General features: G+C 40.7%; 1 protein-coding gene across 1 annotated transcript in view; it reads left to right on the top strand.

Annotated features, from left to right (window-relative positions):
• lrrc9 (leucine rich repeat containing 9) overlaps nucleotides 1-23,234 on the top strand; it is a 235,868-nt gene that overhangs the window by 14,057 nt on the left and 198,577 nt on the right. The window contains exons 4-6 of the mRNA XM_043697264.1: nucleotides 5,653-5,871; nucleotides 11,728-11,868; nucleotides 21,127-21,190. Of these exons, the coding sequence (XP_043553199.1) occupies nucleotides 5,653-5,871; nucleotides 11,728-11,868; nucleotides 21,127-21,190 (424 nt within the window). The remainder of the gene's footprint in view (nucleotides 1-5,652; nucleotides 5,872-11,727; nucleotides 11,869-21,126; nucleotides 21,191-23,234) is intronic.

The following is a 23,234-nucleotide window of genomic DNA, read 5'->3' as shown; positions in this document are numbered from 1 at the left end:
CCTCATCTTCCGCCTCGGAACACTTCAACCCCAGGGCATCAATGTGGATGTCACCAGTTTCCTCATTTCCCCTCCCCCCACCTTACCCCAGTTCCAAACTTCCAGCCCAGCACTGTCTTCATGACCTGTCCTACCTGCCAATCTCCCTTCCCACCTATCCACTCCATCCTCCTCTCTGACCTATTACCTCCATCCCCACCCCCCTTCACCTCTTGTACTCTTTGCTACCTTCTCCCCAGCCCCACCCCCCCATTTATCTCTCCACCCTGGAGGCTCCCTGCCTCCATTCCTGATGAAGGGTTTTTGCCCGAAACATCGGTTTTCCTGTAATACGTAATGTTGATCAGAAAATGGAATGTCTGACCTAGGGTGTCACCTTTATTCTGATTATTTGGATAGAAATAGTCTGCAAGGAGAAAAGCAGGGGATTGGCACTAGGTGTGTTGGAAGAGGCAACGCAAGAACAATGAGCTGAATAACCTCTTTCTGCAAGATAATTCTGAGAATCTGTATTTCCAGTATTATTAATAGTTTTTGATGTCATTTCAGTGAATTGTTTTTAGTTACTTAGAGCCATAGAAATGTGCAGCACAGAAACAGAATCTTCAGTCCAACTCGTCCATGCCGACCAGATATTCCAGCCGAATCTAGTCCCACCTGCCAGCACCTGACCTATATCCCTTCAAACCATTCCTATTCATATAGCCATCCAGATGCCTTTTAAATGTTGCAATTGTACTAGCCTCCACCACTTCCTCTGGCAGCTCATTCCATACACATACCACCCTCTGTGTGAAAAAGTTGACCCTTGGGTCTCTTTTATATATTTTCCCTCTCACCTTAAACCTATGCCCTCTAGTTCTGAACTCCCCCAACCCAGGGAACAGACTTTTCCTGTTTATCCTATCCATGCCCCTCATGATTTTATAAACCTCTATAAGGTCTTGGCCCTCAGCCTCCTACGCTCCAGGGAAAACAGCCCCAACCTATTCAACCTAATCTTGGTAACATCCTTGTAAATCTTTTCTGAACCCTTCCAAGTTTCACAACGTCCTTCCGACAGGAAGATCAGAATTGCACGCAATATTCCAAAAGTGGCCTAATCCAAAAGTGGACTTTCTCCTCTGTAATATGAACATTTTTCAAGATTTCACCATTTATTTCCCTACATTCTATATCTTCCATGTCCTTTTCCACAGTAAACACTGATGCAAAATATTTGTTTAGTATCTCCCCTATATCCTGCGGCCTCATACTAAGGCTGTCTGATTTTTTGAGAAGTCCTATTCTCTCCCTAGTTACCCTTTTGTCCTTAATGTTATTGTAAAAGCCCTTTAGATTTTCCTTAACTCTATTTGCCAAAGCTATCTCATGTCCCCTTTTTATCCTCCTGTTTTCCCACTTGCGTATACTCCTCCTGCCTTTGTACTCTTCTAACAATTGATTCGATCTATATTGTCTATACCTGACATATGCTTCCTTATTTTTCTTAACCAAACCTTCACTTTCTTTAGACAAAAGTGAGGACTGCAGATGCTGGAAATCAGACTCTAGATTAGAGTGGTGCTGGAAAAACACAGCCGGTCAGGCAGCCTCCGAGGAGCAGGAAAGTCGACGTTCCGGGCAAAAGCCCTTCATCCAGCATTCCCTACACCTACTAGCCTTTCCTTTCACCCTAACAGGAATATACTGTATCTGGACTCTGGTTATCTCATTTCTGAAGGTTTCCCATTTTCTAGCCGTCCCTTTACCTGCGAACATCTGCCCACAGTCAGCTTTTGAAAGTTCTTGCCTAATACCGTCAAAATAAGCATTCCTCCAATTTAGAACTTCAACTTTTAGATCCAGTCTATCCTTTTCCATCACTATTTTAAAACTAGTAGAATTATGGTCGCTGACCCCAAAGTGCTCTCCCACTGACACCTCAGTCACCTGCCCTGCCTTATTTTCCAAGAGGGAGGTCCGGTTTTGTACCTCCTTTAGTCAGTACATCCATATTTTGAATCAGAAATTTTTCTTGTACACGCTTAACAAATTCCTCTCCATCTAAACCCTTAACACATGGCAGTCCCAGTCTATGTTTGGAAAGTTAAAATCTGCTACCATAACCACCCTATTATTTTTACAGATAACTGCGACCTCCTTACGAATCTGTTTCTCAATTTCCCTCTGACTATTAGGGGGTTTATAATACAATCCCATAAGGTGATCATCCCTTTCTTATTTCTCAGTTCCACCCAAATAACTTCCCTGGATGATTTCCAGGAATATGCTCCCTCAGTACAACTGTAATGCTCTCCCTTATCACAAACACAACTCTTCCTTTCTTTCTTGCCTTCCTTTCTGTCCTTCCTGTAGCATTTATATCCTGGAATGTTAAACTGCCAGTCCTGTCCATCCCTGAGCCACGTTTCTGTAACTGCTATGATATCCCAGTCCTGTGTTCCTAACCATGCCCTGAGTTCATCTGCCTTACCTGTTAGGCCTCTTGCATTGAAATAAATGCAACAATTTATCAGTCCTACCTTGTTCTCTGCTTTGTCCCTGCCTGCCCTGACTGTTTGACTTGCTTCTGTTCTCAATTGCACCAGTCTCCGATTGATCTCTTTTCTCACTATCTCCCTGGGTCCCCTACAGCCCTTACTAGTTTAAATTCACCAGGCAGCTCTAGCAAATCTCCCTGCCAGTTCATTAGTCCCCTTCCAATTCAGGTGCAATCCGTCCTTGTACAGGTTACTTTGACCCCAGAAGAGATTCCAATGATACAAAAATGTGAATCCTTCTCCCATACACCAGCACCTCAGCCTTGCATTCATCTGCTCTATTTTTCTATTCCTACCCTCACAGCACTGGATCTCCTTTCTAAATTCCTACCTAACTCTGTATATTCTCCCTTCAGAATCTCATCCTTTTCCCTTCTTATGTCATTGGTTCCAATGTTTACAATGACCTCCTGCTGGTCCCTCTCCCCCCTTAAGAACATTCTGCACCCTCTCTGAGACATCCTTGACCTGGGCACCTGGGAAGCAACACACCATTCTGATTTTTTGCTGCTGGCCGCAGAAACGTCTGACTGTTCCTCAGCTCTTGTGTAAGACCTTAACATTCACTTAACTTTAATTGTATATCTTAAGTCAGTTACAGTCAATAGACTCCATTTAGACAGCCTGTCTAAAGGTGCACTTGGTTATAAGCCTCTTTCCAGGTAAAATATGTTTTTACAAGAGAATTTAAGTTTATCAAAAATGTACAAAAGAATTGATACTTAATAAAATCAATGGTTTGCAGTCTATTTGGGCTGTGATACAAGTTTGTGATACTGGTTAACTAGACGGTGTCACTTGCTTGATTCTTTCTAATGAAAAGATGTTGTGAAACCTGAAAGGGTTCATAAAAGATTTAGAAGGATGTTGCCAGGGTTGGAGGATTTGAGCTATAGGGAGAGGCTGAGGGGTGACCGTATAGAGGTTTATAAAATTATGAGGGCCATGGATAGGATAAATAGACAAAGTCTTTTCCCTGGGGTGGGGGAGTCTAGAGCTAGAGGGCATAGGTTTAGGGTGAGAGGGGAAAGGTACAAAAGAGACCAAGGGACAACCTTTTCACGTGTATGGAATGAGCTGCCAGATGAAGCGGTGGAGACTAGTACAATTGCAACATTTAAAAGGCATCCGGAAGGGTGAATAGGAAGGGTTTGGAGGGATGTGGGCCAGGTACTGGCATGTGGGACTAGATTGGATTGGGATATCTGGTCGGCATGGATGAGTTGGACCGAAGGGTCTGTTTCTGTGCTGTACATCTCTATGACTGAAGTTGGCCTGTTTTCGATTTTTCTCTTTGCAACACAAACCATTAAACCAGGTCTTATTTACCCTTATTGTGCTACTGCGCCCTGTGCATGATTAGAGACACCCTGAATTCTAACTGACGTGAACAATTCATGATCAGTCTTGACTGCTAAATGATGTCTGCCTAAATGATGTCTGCTTAACCACTAACTGATTTCTTTACATACAATAGCTATCCAAGTGTCATCAGTTCCTACTGTCTTCGAATTGGTTCCTAAGATGTCAATTATTCATGAAGCCATCTCTGCCATGTTCTGCAATTGATACTCTGAGTTCATTGCCTCAATTTTGTTAAATTGATGAGAGTTTCTAATTACACCAAATACCTTTATCAATGGCCATTTGTTTTTAAAGGTCATCTGGTGGAGAATGGCTTTTATGGGCAGCTAATGATGATGGGAAGAGTTAGCTTTTTCATAAATGTTTAAATTCTAAATTTGTACATGACATTAAAACTATATAATGTAAAACTAATACAGAAATAACACAAAGCCATTATCAACAAAATAAAGGTGCATAATCACAATTAGCATAAAATACTAGGTATGTTGTGAACTTGTTTGTTCAATCTTGAAAAAATGAAAGTTCAGTGATATAGAACTAAGTGGTAACAGTACCTCTACATCCCCAAGTGAGGTTGAGTAAGTAATGTATTGCATAAGTTTCCTACATTGACTACCGTTGAACAGAATATAACTTAATTCCTCACTTAAATAATTTTAATTTGATTAAGGAACTGAAACTTATTGAAACTGCAACTTAATCAAGCAGATTTCCCTATACTACTTCCCTCTATGCATTGCTCCTCCACTTTTAAGTTTTTTTTGTGCCCCCTTCCTCCATTTCCCTCCTTCACCTATTTGGTCATGTTTTTCTCAGTTGGCTGCACAACAACAGGTGCGGTTAACCGGAGTAAAGAATACTCAACTACTGATTTAGATTTAGATTAGATTACATTACAGTGTGGAAACAGGCCCTTCGGCCCAACAAGTCCACACCGACCCGCCGAAGCGCAACCCACCCATACCCCTACATTTACCCCTTACCTAACACTACGGGCAATTTAGCATGGCCAATTCACCTGACCTGCACATCTTTGGACTGTGGGAGGAAACCGGAGCACCAGGAGGAAACCCACGCAGACACGGGGAGAACGTGCAAACTCCAAACAGTCAGTCACCTGAGGCGGGAATTGAACCTGGGTCTCCGGCGCTGTGAGGCAGCAGTGCTAACCACTGTGCCACCGTGCCGCCCACTGAGAGCCCAACCTGTACAGGGTACCAAGAATAATATGGCAGATGTCACTTAATCAGAATTGAGGGGTTACAGGGATAGGGTACATCTGGGTAGGATGTCCCCTGGGGATTAGTCAAGATTCAATGGGCGGAATAGCTTCTTTTCTGTCAGGATTCTATGATTTTAATTATCGCATGGTGAAACCTTTCGCAATATCTCCATTCATTGTTGGCAATTCTGAATTAAATGCTGATTGAAGAATTAAGTTCTCTTTGATGTTATTATGTTTGAGAGAAACAACAAAAATATAGACCCTAGATTCCATGATGGTCTGTCCTGTTAGACTTCATCTCTAACTCAGTGTTACATTAAAAATCGTCAAAATATTTGCTCACCCAAAATAGATCGGCTTTGGTGGTTTAAAAAGTTTACTTCTAAGTCAAAACTGGAGTTTTTAATTTAACTCCTGCTGTTATGAATGTAAATCTGGGACTATGGAAGTATGGAGATCTAATAAAGCTAGAAATTAAATCTCACTTCTAATTCATTTTTTAAAATGTTTTGTCAGTGTATGTGCAATGGATTGTCATATGAGAAGATTGCTCAGGAAGGACCATCAGTCACTGAACTGGAAATGTTCTTCTCTGGATATCCACAAATGGTGGGACTGCTATACTTTCCAAATTTAGTTGTTCTTACATTAGTGAAGCAAAATATCACAAAAATTGAAGGTTTGGAAGCATGTCCTCTGCTTACTCAACTGTGGATTGTTGAGTGCCATATAACGGTGAGTTATGTATTTTGGGAGAAGTAAAAATGAATACTCTTGAGTATGATGCTTTTCTGAATAGTTTATTTTGTTCAAGGCATGTCAAATACTCCTAATAAAATACTGAATTTTCTTTAGATTTGAAATTATATTGATTGTAATGTAGTACAATATCAGTAAATTACATTTTTATGTAAATAACCAAAGATTTAATAAAATTACAGACTGCAATGTTTTCAGAACCTACAATTTGCTTTGGAGAAAATAACATCATAATTTTGGTGCATTATTGTTTAATCTTATTGCAATCCCAAGATATTGCCAATTACTTTACTTTGAATAATTATGAACCTTACATTTCTAAAATCACAGGAAAGATATAGAGTATCAAAGACACTTTCACTGATACCCTCATCATCTCCCCTCTCCTTCTGAGCTATAAAATGATTTACTGCAGACACTGGAAATTTGAAATAAAACATAAAATGTTTGATACTCAGCTGATCTGTTAGTGTGTGCTAAGAAAAACCATGCTAATGATTTAGTCTATGAGTGGTGTGTCTGATCACATATCCTAATCATATTTCTAGCTGATCAGTAAGATCGCTTACTACCACCTCTGTAATCTGGAGGCCTGATTTTAACTCTACCTCAATTTGACTGTGCTAAAACCGTCATTCACATAGAACATACAACATTACAGCGCAGTACAGGCCCTTCGGCCCTTGATGTTGCGCCAACCTGTCATACCAATCTGAAGCCCATCTAACCTATACTATTCCATGTACTTGTCCAATGACGACTTAAATGTACTTAAAGTTGGTGAATCTACTATCGTTGCAGGCAAAGCATTCAATACCCTTACTACTCTCTGAGTAAAGAAACTACCTCTGACATCTGTCCTATATCTATCACACCTCAATTTAAAGCAATCGTGCTCGCCATCACCATTCTTGGTAAAAGGCTCTCCCTGTCCACCCTATCTAACCTTCTGACTTTCTTGTATGTTTCTATTAAGTCACCTCTCAACCGTCTTCTCTCTCATGAAAACAGCCTCAGATCCCTTGGCCTTTCCTCGTAAGACCTTCCCTCTATACCAGGCAACATCCTAGTAAATCTCTTCTGCACCCTTTCCAAAGCTTTCACATGCTCCTTATAATGGGGTGACCAGAACTGTACACAATACTCCAAGTGTGGTCACTGTAGCATAACCTCATGGTTCCGGAACTTGATTCCTCTATTAATAAAAGCTAAAACACTATGCCTTCTTAACAATCCTGTCAATCTGGGTGGCAACTTTCAAGGATCTATGTACCTGGACACCGAGATCTCTCTGCTCATCTACACTACCAAGAATCTTATCATTAGCCCAGTACTTTGCATTCCGACCAAAGTGAATCACCTCCGCATTAAACTCCATTTGCCACCTCTCAGCCCAGCTCTGCAGCTTATCTATGTCTCTCTGTAACCTACAACATCCTTCGTCACTATCCACAACTCCACCGACCTTAGTGTCGTCTGCAAATTTACTAACCCAGCCTTCTACGCCCTCATCCAGATCGTTTATAAAAATGACGAACAGCAGTGGACCCAACACCGACCTTTGCGTACACCACTGGTAACTGGGCTCCAGGATGAACATTTCCCATCAACCACCACCCTCTGTCTTCTTTCAGCAAGTCAATTACTGATCCAAACTGCTATATCTCCCACAATCCCATTCCTCCGCATTTTGTACAATAGCTTACTGTGGGGAACCTTATCGAACGCCTTGCTGAAATCCATATACACCACATCAACTGGTTTACTCTCATTTCTTTGGTCACCTTCTCAAAGAACTCAATAAGGTTTGTGAGGCATGACCTACCCTTCACAAAACCGTGCTGACTATCTCTAATCAAATTATTCTTTTCTAGATGATGATAAATCCTATCTCTTATAACCTTTTCCAACACTTTTTACAACAACTGAAGTAAGGCTCACTGGTCTATAATTACCAGGATTGTCTCTATTCCCCTTCTTGAACAGGGAAACCACTTTTGCTATCCTCCAGTCTTCTGGCACTATTCCTGTAGACAATGACGATTTAAAGATCAATGCCAAAGGCTCGGCAATCTCCTCCCTGGCTTCCCAGAGAATCCTCGGATAAATCCCATCCAGCCCAGGGGACTTACCTATTTTCACACTCTACAGGATTTCTAATACCTCTTCCTTGAGAACCTCAATCACACCTAGTCTAGTAGCCTGTATCTCCGTATTTTCCTCGACAACATTGTCGTTTTCTAGAGTGAATACTGTCGAAAAATATTCATTTAGTGCTTCCCCTATCTCCTCTGACTCCACACACAACTTCCCACTACTATCCTTGATTGGCCCTAATCTTACTCTCATCATGCTTTTATTCCTTAAATACTGGTGGACTCTCCCTCTTTATTGGCATTTAAACGTCAGTGGATAGGCATATGGAGGATAGTGGGCTAGTGTAGGTTAGGTGGGCTTGGATCGGCGCAACATCGAGGGCCAAAGGGCCTGTACTGCACTGTATTTTTCTATGTTCTATGTTCTATGTACCTATAGAAAGCCTTAGGGTTTACCCTGATCCTATCTGCCAACAACTTCTCATGTCTCCTCCTGGCTTTTCTGAGCTCTCTCTTTAGGTCTTTCCTGGCTACCTTGTAACCATCAAGCGCCCTAACTGAGCCTTCACATTTCATTCTAACATAAGCCGCCTTCTTCCTCTTGACCAGAGATTCCACTTCCTTCGTAAACCATGGCTCCCATGTTCTACAGCTTCCTCCCTGCCTGACAGGTACATACTTATCTAGGGACACACAGTAGCTTTTCTGTGAATAAGCTCCACATTTCTAATGTGCCTATCCCCTGCAGTTTCCTTCCCCATCCTATGCTTCCTAAATCTTGCCTAATCGCATTGTAATTGCCTTTCCCCCAGCTGTAACACTTGCCCAGTGGTATACACCTATCCCTTTCTATCACTAAAGTAAACATAGCAGAATTGTGACCGCTATCACCAAAGTGCTCACCTACCTCCAAGTCTAACACCTGGCCGGGCTCATTACCCAGTACCAAATCTAATGTAGCTTCGCCCCTTGTTGGCCTGTCTACATACACTCCTGCACACACTGGACAGAAACTGACCCATCTATAGTACTCGTACTATAGTGTTCCCAGTCAATATTTGGAAAGTTGAAGTCCCCCATGACGGCTACCCTGTCTCTCTCACTCCTATCGAAAATCATCTTTGCTATCCTTTCCTCTACATCTCTGGAATTATTCAGAGGCCTATAGAAAACTGCCAACAGGGTGACCTCCTTTCCTGTTTCTAACTTCAGCCCATACTACCTCAGTTGACGAGTCCCCAAATATCCTTTCTGCAACTGAAATACTGTCCTTGACCAACAATGCCACACCTCCCGCTTTTTTACCATCTTCTCTGTTCTTACTGAAACATCTAAATCTTGGAACCTGCAATAACCATTTCTGTCCCTGCTCTAACCATGTCTCCAAAATGGCCACAACATCGAAGTCCCAGGTACCTACCCATGCTGCAAGTTCACCCACCTTATTCCAGATGCTCCTGGTGTTGAAGTAGACACACTTCAAACCAACTTCTTGCTTGCCAGTGCCATCTTGCGTCCCTGAAACTTGATTTTGGATCTCCCTACTCTCAACATTTTCTATACTTGAACTACAATTTTGATTCCCATCCCCCTGCTGGATTAGTTTAAACCCACCCCAATAGCCTTAGCGAATTTCCCCCCCAGGATATTGGTACCCCTCTGGTTCAGATGAAGACCATCCTGCTTGTTTGTAGAGGTCCAACCTACCCCAGAAAGAGCCCCAATTATCCAAGAATCCAAAACCCTCCCTCCTGCACCATCCCTGTAGCCATGTGTTCAACTCCTCTCTCATCCTATTCCTTGCCTCACTAGCACGTGGCACGGGCAACAAACCAGAGACAACAACTCTGTCTGTCCTAGCTCTAAGCTTCCATTCTAGCTGCCTGAATTTCTGCCTTAAATCCCCATCTCTCTTCCTACGTACGTCGTTGGTGCCAATGTGGACCACGATTTGGGGCTGCTCCCCCTCCCCCTTAAGGAGCCCAAAAACACGATCAGAGACATCACGAACCCTGGCTCCTGGGAGGCAACATACCAACCGTGAGTCTCTCTTGTCCCCACAGAACCTCCTATCTGTCCTCCTAACTAAGGAGTCCCCAGTGACTGCTGCTGTGCTCCTCTTCCCCTTTCCCTTCTGAGCAACAGGGACAGACTCTGTGCCAGAACCCTGTACCCCACTGCTTTTCCCTGGTAAGTTGTTTCCCCCCCCCCCGCAACAGTATCCAAAACGGTATACTTATTGTTGAGGGGAATGGCCACAGGGGATCCCTGCCTTTTTCTTGTACCTTAGGAGCGACTACCTCCTGAAACTCCTCTCAATAACCCCCTCTGCCTCCCGAATGATCTAAAGTTCATCCAGCTCCAGCTCCAGTTCCCTAAAGCAGTTTTCGAAGAGCTGGAGTTGGGTGCACTTCCCACAGGTGTAGTCAGCATTGACACTAGTGGTGACCCTTACCTCCCACATTCTGCAGGAGGAACATTCAACTGCCCTAACCTCCATTCTCACTATTCTAAATTCCCAAAGAGACTGTTTAAAAAATAAGGAATAAAAAAATAAACTTGTTACCTTACCAAGCTGGCGCACAGATCCTTTTTTTCTGGTTAGAGGAGGAGGATGGTGGGAGACGCTACCCGAGTAGTGTTTCGGGTAACTCAACCAATATATGACTTCCCAGAAGTCCTTCGCTCTTCCCTCGCACCTCTTGGCAAATGGAAGCCCGACTTCCGAGATAAGTTCCTTTTAATGCAGGAAAACTCACCCTGGCAGCCCTCGCTTCACCACTCCTTCTCCCCCCGCCGCTCTGGCAAAATGGAGGCCCGATTCCCGAGGTAAGTCCCTCACATTTTCTTTTAAACCTATAGCCTTGGCTATTATAACATTTTCCTTGCCACTCTTTTGCTCTTAATCCCTAAAACTGTTCTAATATCATCCAAAGACTTGATTACCTTGTTGCGCTTGGGCTCACAGATTGACATTGGCTCCCAATTTAAGTACTATCTGGATGTTAAAATTCTCATCCTTATGTTGAAATCCTTTTATAATCTCTTGCTGCTCTCCAACCTTCCACTTCTTTGTTTTCCTCTAATTCTAGCTTGTTGCCAAACCTTTGCTTTAATCACTCCGCCCTTCATGACCAACCCTCTAATTGTAAAATTTGTAAACTGGAATTCTTTCTGTAAGCCTTTCTACCTCACTTATTTTTCTCTTCAGATGCTCAGCAAAACCTACGGATTTTGCCTATTTCACAGTTTCAGAAACTTAATTCCTTTTAATAATACTTCTGAATTGCCTTGGAACATTTTATGGCAATTATATAACCCCTTTTAAAGTAACTTGTTGAAATCAGTCTGCATACCATTAAGATGCTGCTAGTTTTGTCTTGAGTATAGTTTGTAACAGCTCAATACTGCCACCAACAGGCATCTGTAGAAGTTGCTTGGTGTTTAAATTTTTTTTGAATAATTTATGATTTTGAAATGTTCTGTAGAGTTATTGAGATATGTAGGGTAGTGTAAGATAAATACAAGTTCTTCTCCATGATGTGTTACTTTAAATGTTGCTAAAGTATTGAATTGCAAGATCAAAATTGTTGAGATGCAAAAGGAGGCTGTTCGGTCCATTGAGACGATCACCTGAAGGTTCTAAAGTTATGTGTTCTTTATTGTAGTGCAATAAGAGACCAGTACAATTAGAGCATCATATTTGTTCCAAAAAACCTTTGAATTATTTTTCTAGGATATTAACGGATTAAACTATTGTACAAATCTTCGAAGACTCTACTTGTATTACAATCGAATTACAAAGATTAAAAATCTGGAAAATCTGAAGAAGTTGGAGATCCTTTGGTTGAACAATAATAAAATTAAAGTGATAGAAGTAAGTGTGTTCAAAACAAGTTAAAAATGTTTATTTTTGACCAGGTGTCTTAACCATCCCTCCTTTGGTTTTGCCCCCGTGAAAAACCTTGCAATAGCATTCTACATTCTGGATATGATGTATCTGAAAGTTACTATTTCCTGAATGAGTTTGGAAGTTTCAAGTACATTACTCCAAAATTATTTGAAGTAGGATTAGGCCATTTGCCTCCTATAATATTCTCTACCATTCAATAAGATCATGGCTGACTTGATTGAGGACCACCCTAATATCCTTGACGCTCCAGTCCGTTAAAGATCTGTGCAACATGGATATATTAAATTACCCAGCATCCATTGTTCCCTGGTGAAGAGAATTCTAGTGATTAATAACCTCTGAAAAGAAATTCCTCCTATTCGCCATCTTAAGTGAATGACACCTTATGCTTAAAGTGTTCGCCTATGTTGTGTATTCTGCAACAACAGAAAACATCCCTTCAGCATTTAGGAGATAGGACGACAGATGCTGAAGAGTTAGTGTCGATAAAGTGTGGCGCTGGAAAAGGCACAGCAGGTCAGGCAGCATCTGAGGAGCAAAGGACTCTTGTTTTGGGCATAACCCATCATCAGGGCTTCAGCATTTACACTATCAAACCCCTTCAGAATCTGTTTACACATGATTACCTCTTGTTCTTTTGAAATCCAGTGAGTAAAGGTCCAACTAATTCAGCCGTCCCTCATAAGATGACCCCCTTCAACCCAGAAATTGATGTAGGATCTTCTGTGAATTATTTATAAATCAAGTATATTCCTATTCAAGGAGGTGAAAGTTATACACAGTTCCCCAGGTGCTATCTCAACACTGTGCTTTAAAGCTACAACAAGACTTCTTCCCTCTTAGATTCTGTCCCCTTTGTAATAAAGACCAACATGCTATTTGCCTTTCTAATTACTTACCTGCATGCTGACTTTTTAACAATTTGTGTTCAAGGATACTAAAATCTCTCAGTACTGCTGTATTCTGTATTCTCCTGTTAAATAACATTCTGCTTTTCTGTTCTTTCAGCCAAAATGAAAAGCTTCACATTATCACTTTAAATTATTTCACTACTCATTTATTCCTATGTCCCTTGCAGATGTATTCTCATGATTTACTTTCCCACCTATTTTTGTATCATCGGCAAATTTGGATGCAATTACACCCTGTCCTTTTATCAAAGTCATTAATAGGGGAGGCAATGGCCTAATGGTATTATTACTAGGTTGTTAATCAAGAAACTCAGCTAACATTCTGGGGTTCGAATCCCACCATGCAAGATGTTGGAATTTGAATTCAGTAAAAAATATGTGAAATTAAGAATCTACTGATGACCATGAAGCCATTGTCAATTGTCAGAAAAACCCATCCAGCTCACTAATGTCCTAAGGGAAGAAAATCTGATATCCTCATCTAGTCTGACTTGCATATGACTCCAAACCCTTAGCAATGTGGTTGACTCTCAACTACCCTCAGGGTAATTAAGGATGGACAATGATGGACCGAGTCAGTGACACCTACATCCTGTGCATGAATAAGAAAATTTAATGGAGGCAATAAATAATTGAGGTCCACAACCAATTTGGTTGACACTACACTAGTTAACATTTACCAACCCGAAATTGACACACTTAGCCCATCTTTTGTTTCCTTTCAGTTAGCTACTCCTTTACTCTTATTAATGTATCATCCCCAATACATGAACCTTTATATTGTGAAATAAACTTTTTGAATGTCTTTTGAAAATCTAAATACCCCATCTCAACTGGTGCTCTTTATCCATCTTGCCTCATACTGAGGTGACACTGCACAGAAGCACAAGAACATGTGAAGACTAATGAAAGATGAGTATGAATACAAATTAGGAACAAAAGTAGGCCATCCAACCCTTTGAGCATATGCTGCCATTCAATAGGGTCATGGCTAATCTGTTAAATTTGGAGTTCAGTTTTCCAATCTACCGTTGAACTTTAAATTCTTGTTAGGCAAGGGCATCAATCTAGCTTGGCCTCAAATATTCACTTCAGAGAATTAATCTAATCTAAAAATCTAATCTAAAAAACTGACTGGTTGTGCAATCGAGGCAGAAGGCTAATATAGTAGTTAACTTTTGTTTGGTATATTGGGTGGTTTAATTGATTGAGCTGTTTCGGTAAATTTGTTCTATGGTGACTTTTACTTCAGCATTCTTTGAAAAGTATGGAATGGTTGTATAATGGGGAATGAGATTGCATTCCCTGTTGTCATGATCTGATCATGAATACTTTGGCCAGAAAGGCAGTGTATTTATTGCATTCTCCCTTCCACCAGCAGCCTCTCTTCCTCCTTCTCCACCTTTTCCGTTTCTCATTGTAAACCTTATGACAAGAATTGTGCTGTCATTGTTTGTTTCTGCAAGATGCAGCAGACCACGAGAGTCAAGGACTCACTTCTTCCCTCCCTCCGGGGTTCCTTCAATGCGTTTCAGGAGGCTTACATTGCTTAAACATCCCAGTGGTCTGTTTGGCATCATTGCACATACCATGCTGCCCTCAATCTGTGTGAGATGTGTTCCAAAATTGGTGATGAGGGACTAGCCCTTGCTTTCCATTGGCCTTCTCCAGTTTCTTGTGGCTCAAATAGCAATGGTACAATGGATTAACACAATTAAAGTATCATGGCTATTGCCAAACTACAGGCATTATCTGGATGGTATGCTGCATATGCTTGCACAGAGATATTTAGACAGACACATAATCAGGCAAGGATTAGCGAGATATGGACCATGTGCAGGCAGATGATATTAGTTTAGAATGGCTTCATGGTTGGCACAGAAATGGTGGCCATAAGGGCCTGTTCCCATGCTATATTGTTCTATGTTCTATGTTGGAGTAGCTGGTTAAGCTAAGATTTATTGCCCCTATTTGCTCTTGAGAAGGTGGTGATGAGCTGCCTTCTTGAGTACTGAAGTTCATGCAGTGTAGATGCAACAATAGTGCTGTTGTAGAGGAATTTGTAGGATTTTGATCCAGTGATATTGTTCAAAATCAGGATAGTATGTGGCTTGGAGGGGAATTTGTAGGTTGTAGTGTCCTCATAGAAGTGCTGCTTTCTTTCTTCCAAGATGGTTGTTATCGCAATTTGGAAGATTCTGTTTAAAGATCCTTGGTTTTTTTTTTTGCAGTGCATTTTGTAGATGGTACATATATTGTAGATGAAATGCATCACAGCCACTTGGCCGTCCTGGTTGAGGATGTGAATTTTGATGTGTTTGATGGAGTGTGAGTCATGTCGTCTGTGTTTTCAGGATGATGTCAAGGTTCTAGAATGTAATTGGTGCTGCATTTATTCAGGAAAGAGGAGAGTATTCCATCACACCTCCGACTTCTATTTTGTAGATAGTGGACAGGCTCTGGGCAGCCTAGAGCTGAGTTATTCTGCCAGCCTCTGACCTGCTCTTGTTGACAGAATATTTAGATAGCTGGTTTAAATTTGTGAGCAGAGAATATGGTAGACTAACTTGAAAAGGTACAAGTAAAATGCTCCTGCACCTTGAGGTTACTTTTGGATCCTTGAACGATGAGGAGACAGCTAAGGAAGTGTTACACCTCTTTGGAATTCTTCTTAAGATACCATAAGAGAATAAGTGGTCCTGGTCCTACTGGAACATTACAACGAAGCACAGCATAAGCTCAGACTATAACAATTCATCCTCTGCTTAGGGACTTTACAGCCTCTAAGACTTCACTGAATTCCACCGCTTCAGAGATTGACCACATGATGTCCATCCTCCAATTTTCTTGCATCCCTTCATGAAGGAGGCATGAGTTTAAGGGGAGGTGAAAAGGTATTATGACTTATAGAGGAGTGGCAAGAGTGGCATTTTTGATAAGGGATAGCGTTACAGCTGTATTGGGGAGGTTATTCCCGTAAGTATGTCCAGGAAAGTTATTTGGGTGGAATTGAGAAATAAGAAATGGATGATCACCTTATTGGAGTTATATTATAGACCCCCCTAATAGTCAGTGGGAAATTGAGAAACAAATTTGTAAGGAGATTTCAGTTACTTGGAGAATAATAGTGTGATTGTGATAGGAGATTTTAACTTTCCAAACATAGACTGGGACTGCCATAGTGTTCAGGGTTTAGGTGGAGAGGAATTTAAGTGTGTACAAGAAAATTTTCTGACTCAGTATGTGGATGTACCTTCTAGAGAGGGTGCAAAACTTGACCTACTCTTGGGAAATAAGGCAGACTGCGGTGTCAGTGGGGGAGCATTTTGGACCATCGACCATAATTCTATTAGTGTTAAAATAGTGATGGAAAAGGATAGACCAGATCTAAAAGCTGAAGTTCTAAATTGTAGAAAGGTCAATTTTGATGGTATTAGGCAAGAATTTTCAAAAGCTGATTGGGGGCAGATGTTTTGCAGGTAAAGGGACGGCTGGAAAATGGGAAGCCTTCAGAAATGAGGTAATGAGAGTCCAGAGACAGTATAATCCCTGTTAGGGTGAAAGGAAAGGCTGGTAGGTTTAGAGAATGCTGGATGACTAAAGAAATTGAGGGTTTGGTTAAGAAAAAGAAGGAAGCATATGTCATAGTAGATTGAGAAAATCATTAAAGTAAAAAGGCAGGAGGAGTATACTTAAGAGGGAAATCAAGAGGGCAAAAATGGGACATGAGATAGCTTTGGCAAATAAGGTTAAGGAATATCCAAAGGGTTTTTACAAATACATTAAGGATAAAAGAGTAACTAGGGAGAGAATAGGGCCCCTCAAAGATCAACTAGGCGAAAGTGAGGACTGCAGATTCCTGGTGAAGGGCTTTTGCCCGAAACCTCGACAGTCCTGCACCTCGGATGCTGCCTGATCTGTTGTGCTCTTACATCACCACACACTCCCCTCAAAGATCAGCAAGGTGGCCTTTGTGTAGAGCCGCAGGAGATGGGGGAGGTACTAAATAAGTATTTCGTATTAGTGTTCACTGTGGAGAAGGACATGGAAGATATAGAATGTAGGGAAATAGATGGTGATATCTTGAAAAATGTCCATATTACAGAGTAGAAAGTGCTGGATGTCTTGAAACGCATAAAAGTGGCTAAATCCCCAGTACCTGAAGAAGGCGTTTGATATGCTTTCCTTTATTAGTTAGAGTATTGAGTATAGGAGTTGGGAGGTCAGGTTGTAGCTGTACAGGTCACATTTGGAAAATTGCATGCAATTCTGGTCTCCTTCCTGTTGGAAGGACATTGTGAAACTTGAAAGAAAAGATTTACAAGCATGTGGCCAGGGTTGGAAGATTTGAGCTTTGGGAGAAGTTGAATAGGCTGGGGCTGTTTGCACTGGAGTGTTGGAGGCTATGGGGTGACCTTGTAGAGGTTTATAAAATCGTGAGGGGCAGGGGATAGGATAAATAGACAAAGTATTTTCTCTGGGGTGGGGGAGTCCAGAATTAGAGGGCATAGGTTTAGGGTGAGAGTGGAAAGATATAAAAAAGATTTAAGGTTGTGCGTGTATGGAATGAGCTGCTAGAGGAAGTGGTGGAGCCTGGTACAATTGCAACATTTAAAAGGCATCTGGATGGGTATATGAATAGGAAGGGTTTATAGGGATATAGGCCGGGTGCTGGCAAGTGGGGCTGGATTAGTTGGGATATCTGGTCGGCTTGGATAAGTTGGACCGAAGGGTCTGTTTCCGTGCTGTACATCTCTATCACTCTGACTGTATTACCAGATTGTCATGAAAGTAATAGTCCCTGCAAAATACTAAGATTGGAAGGGAGGGAAAGATGTGTTTGGTTGTGGCATCCTGCTGGAGATGCCGGAAATTGTAGAAGATGATGTTATGAATCCAGAGGATGAATTGGGATAGAAAAGGAGAACAAGGGAAACCCTAAACTCGGGAAGGTAAGGGCAGAAGTGTAGGAAATAAGTAGGACATTGTGGGCTCCAATCCAAGGTAGAGGGAAGAGAAAGAGAGCGATAGATTCATCCATTGAAGAGAAGGTCGATTTCTCAAGCACATCTGGAAGATGACATTATTCGGACAGATGCAACGGAGAAACTCGAAGAATAGAATGGAGTCCTTACAGGAAGTAGGGTGTTCAAGGGATATCAAGAAGAAATCTTTCAGAAATTTTTATAAGGGACTTTACACATCAGTTTTTCAGCTCCTGCACTGCACTGTAAAAGTGCGTACTCAAAAAAAAACATTTGAAAGGATGAAGCAGATGGTTTCTGTTAGCAGACTGGACCCCAAATGAACTTCCCAAGCAATATTCAGAGAAAACCCCAAAACGTCTGACAACCATAAACCTAAGGTATACAAAGAGAACTGGGGCATTCAGCCCATTGAATCTGGACCGACAATCAGTCATGGCTGATATGTTTCTCAACCCCATTCTCCTGCCTTCTCCCTGTAATCCTTGATCCCTTTTTTAATCAGGAATCTTCTCTATTTTTGTCTTAATGACTTTCCCTCCACAACTTTCTGCAGCAATGAGTCCCACAGATTCACTACCTTCTGGCTGAAGAAATTCCTCCTTATCTCAATTCTAAAGGGTCATCCCTTCATTTTGAGGCTGTGCCCTTGAGTCCTAATCTCTCCCACTACTGGAAAAATCTTCTGCATGTCCACTCTATCTAAGCCTCTCAATACTCTTAGGTTTCAATCAGATTCTCTGCCCTCATCCTTCGAAACTCCAGTGAGTATTGAATCAGCCACAGCTTCTCATATTTGAAACCCTCCATTCCCAGAATCATTCTTGTTAACCTCCTCTGGACTCGCTCCAAGGCGAGCACATTTGGGGCCCAAAACTGCTCACAACATTCCAAATACAGTCTGACCAAAGCCTTGTACAGCTTTAGAAGTACATCCTTGCTCTTGTATTCTAGTCTTCTTGAAATGAATGCTAACATTGAATTTTCCTTCCTAACTGCCAACTGAACCTGCATGTTAACCTTAAGAGAATCTTGAACTAGGACTCCTAAGACACTTTATGCTTCATATTTCTGAAGCTTTTCCACATTTAGAAAATAATCTACATCTGTTCTTTCTTCCAAACTTTTTCTGTAAACAAGTGTAAGCAGTTCCATAGTCTCTAAGCTTCTGGCTGTTTACATAGCTCCCATTAAGTATTTTTTTTACAGGAAGTCCAGGGACCTTTCTTCTAAAATAGAATAAGTCTCCCATTTGTTAAATGAACCAATTTTTTGCAGTCTTTTGAACATACTCAGAAGTATTAAGAATGGAACCAATGGAGGCACCTTGATAAAACCACATATTAGAGTCACGGAGATGTACAGCACGGAAACAGACCCTTTGGTCCAACCTGTCCATGCTGACTAGATATCCCAACTCAATCTAGTCCCACATGCCAGCAACCAGCCTATATCCCTCCAAACCCTTCCTATTCATATACCCATCCAACTGCCTTTTAAATGTTGCAATTCTACTAGTCTCCACCACTTCCTCTGGCAGCTGATTCCATACACGTACCACCCTCTGCATGAAAAGGTTACCCCTTAGGTCTCTTTTCTATCTTTCTCCTCACACCCTAAACCCATGCCGTCTAGTTCTGGACTCTCACACCCCAGGGAAAAGACTTTATCTATTTATCCTATCCATGCCCTTCATAATTTTGTAAACCTCGATAAGGTCACCCCTCAGCTTCCTACGCTCCAGGGAAAATAGTCCCAGCCTGTTCAGCCTCTCCACATAGTTCAAATCCTCCAACCCTGGCATCATCCTTGTAAATCTTTTCTGAACCCTTTCATGTTTCACAACATCTTTCCGATAGGAAGGAGACCAGAATTTCATGCAATATTCCAACAGTGGTCTAACCAATGTCCTGTACAGTGACAGCATGACCTCCCAACTTCTATACTCAATACTCTGACCAATAAAAGAAAGCATACCAAACGCCGCCTTCACTATCCTATCTACCTGCGACTCCACTTTGAAGGAGCTATGAACCTGCACTCCAAGGTCTCTTTATTCAGCAATGCTCCCTAGGACTTGACCATTAAGTGTATAAGTCCTGCTAAGATTTGCTTTCCCAAAATGCAGCACCTCACATGTATCTGAATTAAACTCCATCTGCCACTTCTCAGCCATTGGCCCATCTGATCAAGATCCTGTTGTAATCTGAGGTAACCTCCTTTGCTGTCCATTACACCTCCAATTTTGGTATCATCTGCAAACTTACTAACTATAACCTCCTATGCTAAAATCCAAATCATTTATATAAATGACAAAAAGTAGAGGACCCAGCACCGATCCTTGTGATACTCCACTGGTCACAGGCCTCCAGTCTGAAAAACAACCCTCCACCACCACCCTCTGTCTTCTACCTTTTGAGCCAGTTCTGTATCCAAATGGCTAGTCTTCCCTGTATTCAGTGAGATCTAACCTTGCTAACCAGTCTCTCATGGGGAACCTTGTCGTACGCCTTTCTGAAGTCCATATGAGGGCTCTGCCCTCATCAATCCTCTTTGTTACTTCTTCAAAAAACTCAATCAAGTTTGTGAGACATGATTTCCCACGCACATGTTGAATATCCCTAATCAGTTCTTGCCATCCTGTCCCTCAGGATTCCCTCCAACAACTTGCCCACCACTGATGTCAAGCTCACTGGTCTATAGTTCCCTGGCATTTCCTTACTACCCTTCTTAAACAGTGGCACCAGGTTAGCCAACCTCCAGTCTCCTGGCACCTCACCTGTGACTATCGATGATACAAATTTCTCAGCAAGAGGCCCAGCAATCACTTCTCTAGCTTCCCACTGAGTTCTCTGGTACCTGATCAGGTCCTGGGGATTTATCCATTTTTATGTGTTTCAAAATATCCAGCACTTCTCTGTAATATGGACATTTTTCAAGATGTCATCATCTATTTCCCTACATTCTATTCTTGAGAATGATCTACTTTGAAAGCCTCAGAATTCCGTGAAAAGAGATCTCAAGGAACAATATTTTTATTGGTATACTTTTGACATGGAAGAGATAAAAAATTCACTTAATTTTAAGGAATGCAGCATTACCATTTCTTTAAAATATTCACTAAAATACTGTAGTTGTCAATATTATAACTAAGATGTTATAATGATATATTGATATGTTTGATGGTGGCTGAAGCCATACGGATAGTCTTTGTATCTCAATAGTACAATGATAAAATAGATAGAAAGGAAACATGAGGGTAAATAAGCTTCATATGAGTGGAAACTATAAATACCATTTTAACTGTAACCGCTTTTTTACTGCAGGGCTTAAACACATTGACACATCTCAAGGAGCTGAATCTTGCTGGAAATTTAATTGATGTGATTTGTAAGTATAAAATAATTATTACCTTTGTTATTACTTATGGAGGCCAATATGACAAGTGTTTAGCTTATTTGTTAACTATCTATTTTAAGTGATTCTAGACTTTTTATGATTTTAAAACATAAAGGAGTATTTGATATTTCTTTCCAAAAGTAAATCTGAACCAAATCAAGTGGAATGAAATTAAAATCCTTACCATGGTCCTGACATACCTCTTCTCTTATTTCTAATCTCTGCCTTTTATTCCCTTCCCACCTTAAACTCAGACAGTGAAATGAAATGATTTGTATATTAGGCTGACCTGTAGAGAAAGCCAATGCATTCACTTCACTTCACTTGACTTCACTTAACTGATAAAAGATGCAGTTCAATTTGCGTGATGTCTGCTCTGTTCTATTATTGAATTTGAGAATAGATAAAACTGATAGAATTGGAAAATACTGATCTGATTATTAGCTTCAATATATAGTCTTATAATGGGTGATAATACACTTAGATAATTCATTATTAATCCTAAGAATTTTAAGCAGTAAGACAATGATAAATGTTTTCTTCTTTTGGTTTTGTTTTCTATGATGATCACGTTGTTGACCTTTCTTGGTTCACTTCCAATTATAAGAATTAATTATTACAATTATGATGGAAGACTTAATAATTGATTCTTTTTTTTCTCTGAAATAGAGAAGTAAAATAGAATCTCGTAGGAGTTTTTAAATTGTGAAAAACAATCTGTAACATGGCATAATGTCAAGATTGGCCCTAGAAGACTGATTGTGCCTGTACTGAAATTTCTATGATCACTTGCCTCTATTGAAAATTCTGTTATCCCTAATCAAAAGTTTGAGGTTTGGAGTTTGATAAAAAGGGTTTGGGTTCAAAAACTCAGTAGAAACCAGGATAATACAACAGAAAGTATGTTGTAAAACTGATGCTTTTCTGAAAATGTTGATATTAGAGATTACATTATATTATTTGAAGATTATTTTAAGTCTTGGCTGACATTCCTTTCTCAAGCAACATTGTGATAAACAGACTAACTAATGTTTGTTTGTTGGATATTGCTTTGTACAAATCAACTAACACATTTGTTAACTGTAATAACTGTTAAATTCCATTATGATTTATAGCCAAGTTTGTTAATGACAAAAATAGTTGGGAAGGCATGTAGTGAGGATGACACAAAATGTCTGCAGGGAATTTAGATGGGTAAAGTTAGTGAGCAAATACTTCGCAAATGGAATATAATGTGGGGAAATGTGAGATTATGTACTGTGGCAGGAAGAATAGAAGAGCTGGATGATAGTTAAATGGAAAAAGACTGCAGAAAGCTACAAAACAGATTTGGACATCCTCGTACAGAAATCACAAAAAGGCAGCATCCAAGTTCAGTGGGTAACGAGAAAGGCTAATGGAATGGTTAACCTTTTATGTCAAAAGGAATGGAGTAGGTTAACTGTTTTTCTCACTCTAAGGAAGCTACCAGACCTGTTAAGTTTCTCCAGTATTCTGTCTTTGTTTCAGATATCCATTACCACCTTATGAGAAAAATAGGGAGATTTTGCCAACACTGTAAAAGGCACCAGTCAGACCATAGTTGGAAAACAGTTTTGTATCTTGTCTAAGGAAAGAGATACTGGCATTGAAAGCAGTCTGGACAAGATTCACTGGGCTGATACACATATAAAGGAACTATTTTGCAAGAAGAAGTTCAGTAGGTTGGATCTTTGTTCTTTGGAATTTAGAAGAATGAGAGGTGACTTTATTGAAACATAGAAGATTCTTGGGGTTCTTGACTGGGTAGATGTAAAATGAGCTTCATCTTGTTGGAGAATCTAGACAGCATAATGTCAGAATAAGAAATTGCACATTTAAGACAGATCAGGAGAAATTTCTTCTCTTGAGGAATAGTGAATCTATGGAATTCTTTATTCAGAGGGCTGTTGAGGTTGGATTATTTAGTATATTCAATGTTGAGATAGACAGATTTTAAACAGTAAGAGAATTGAGGGTTATAAGGAAAAGGCAGCAAAGTTGATGATTTACATTA

This window comes from Chiloscyllium plagiosum, chromosome 10, assembly GCF_004010195.1.
Source record: "Chiloscyllium plagiosum isolate BGI_BamShark_2017 chromosome 10, ASM401019v2, whole genome shotgun sequence".
Classification (NCBI taxonomy): Eukaryota; Metazoa; Chordata; class Chondrichthyes; order Orectolobiformes; family Hemiscylliidae; genus Chiloscyllium; species Chiloscyllium plagiosum.
Note: the sequence above shows the minus strand (reverse complement) of the source record. Positions and strands in the feature narration are given on the sequence as shown.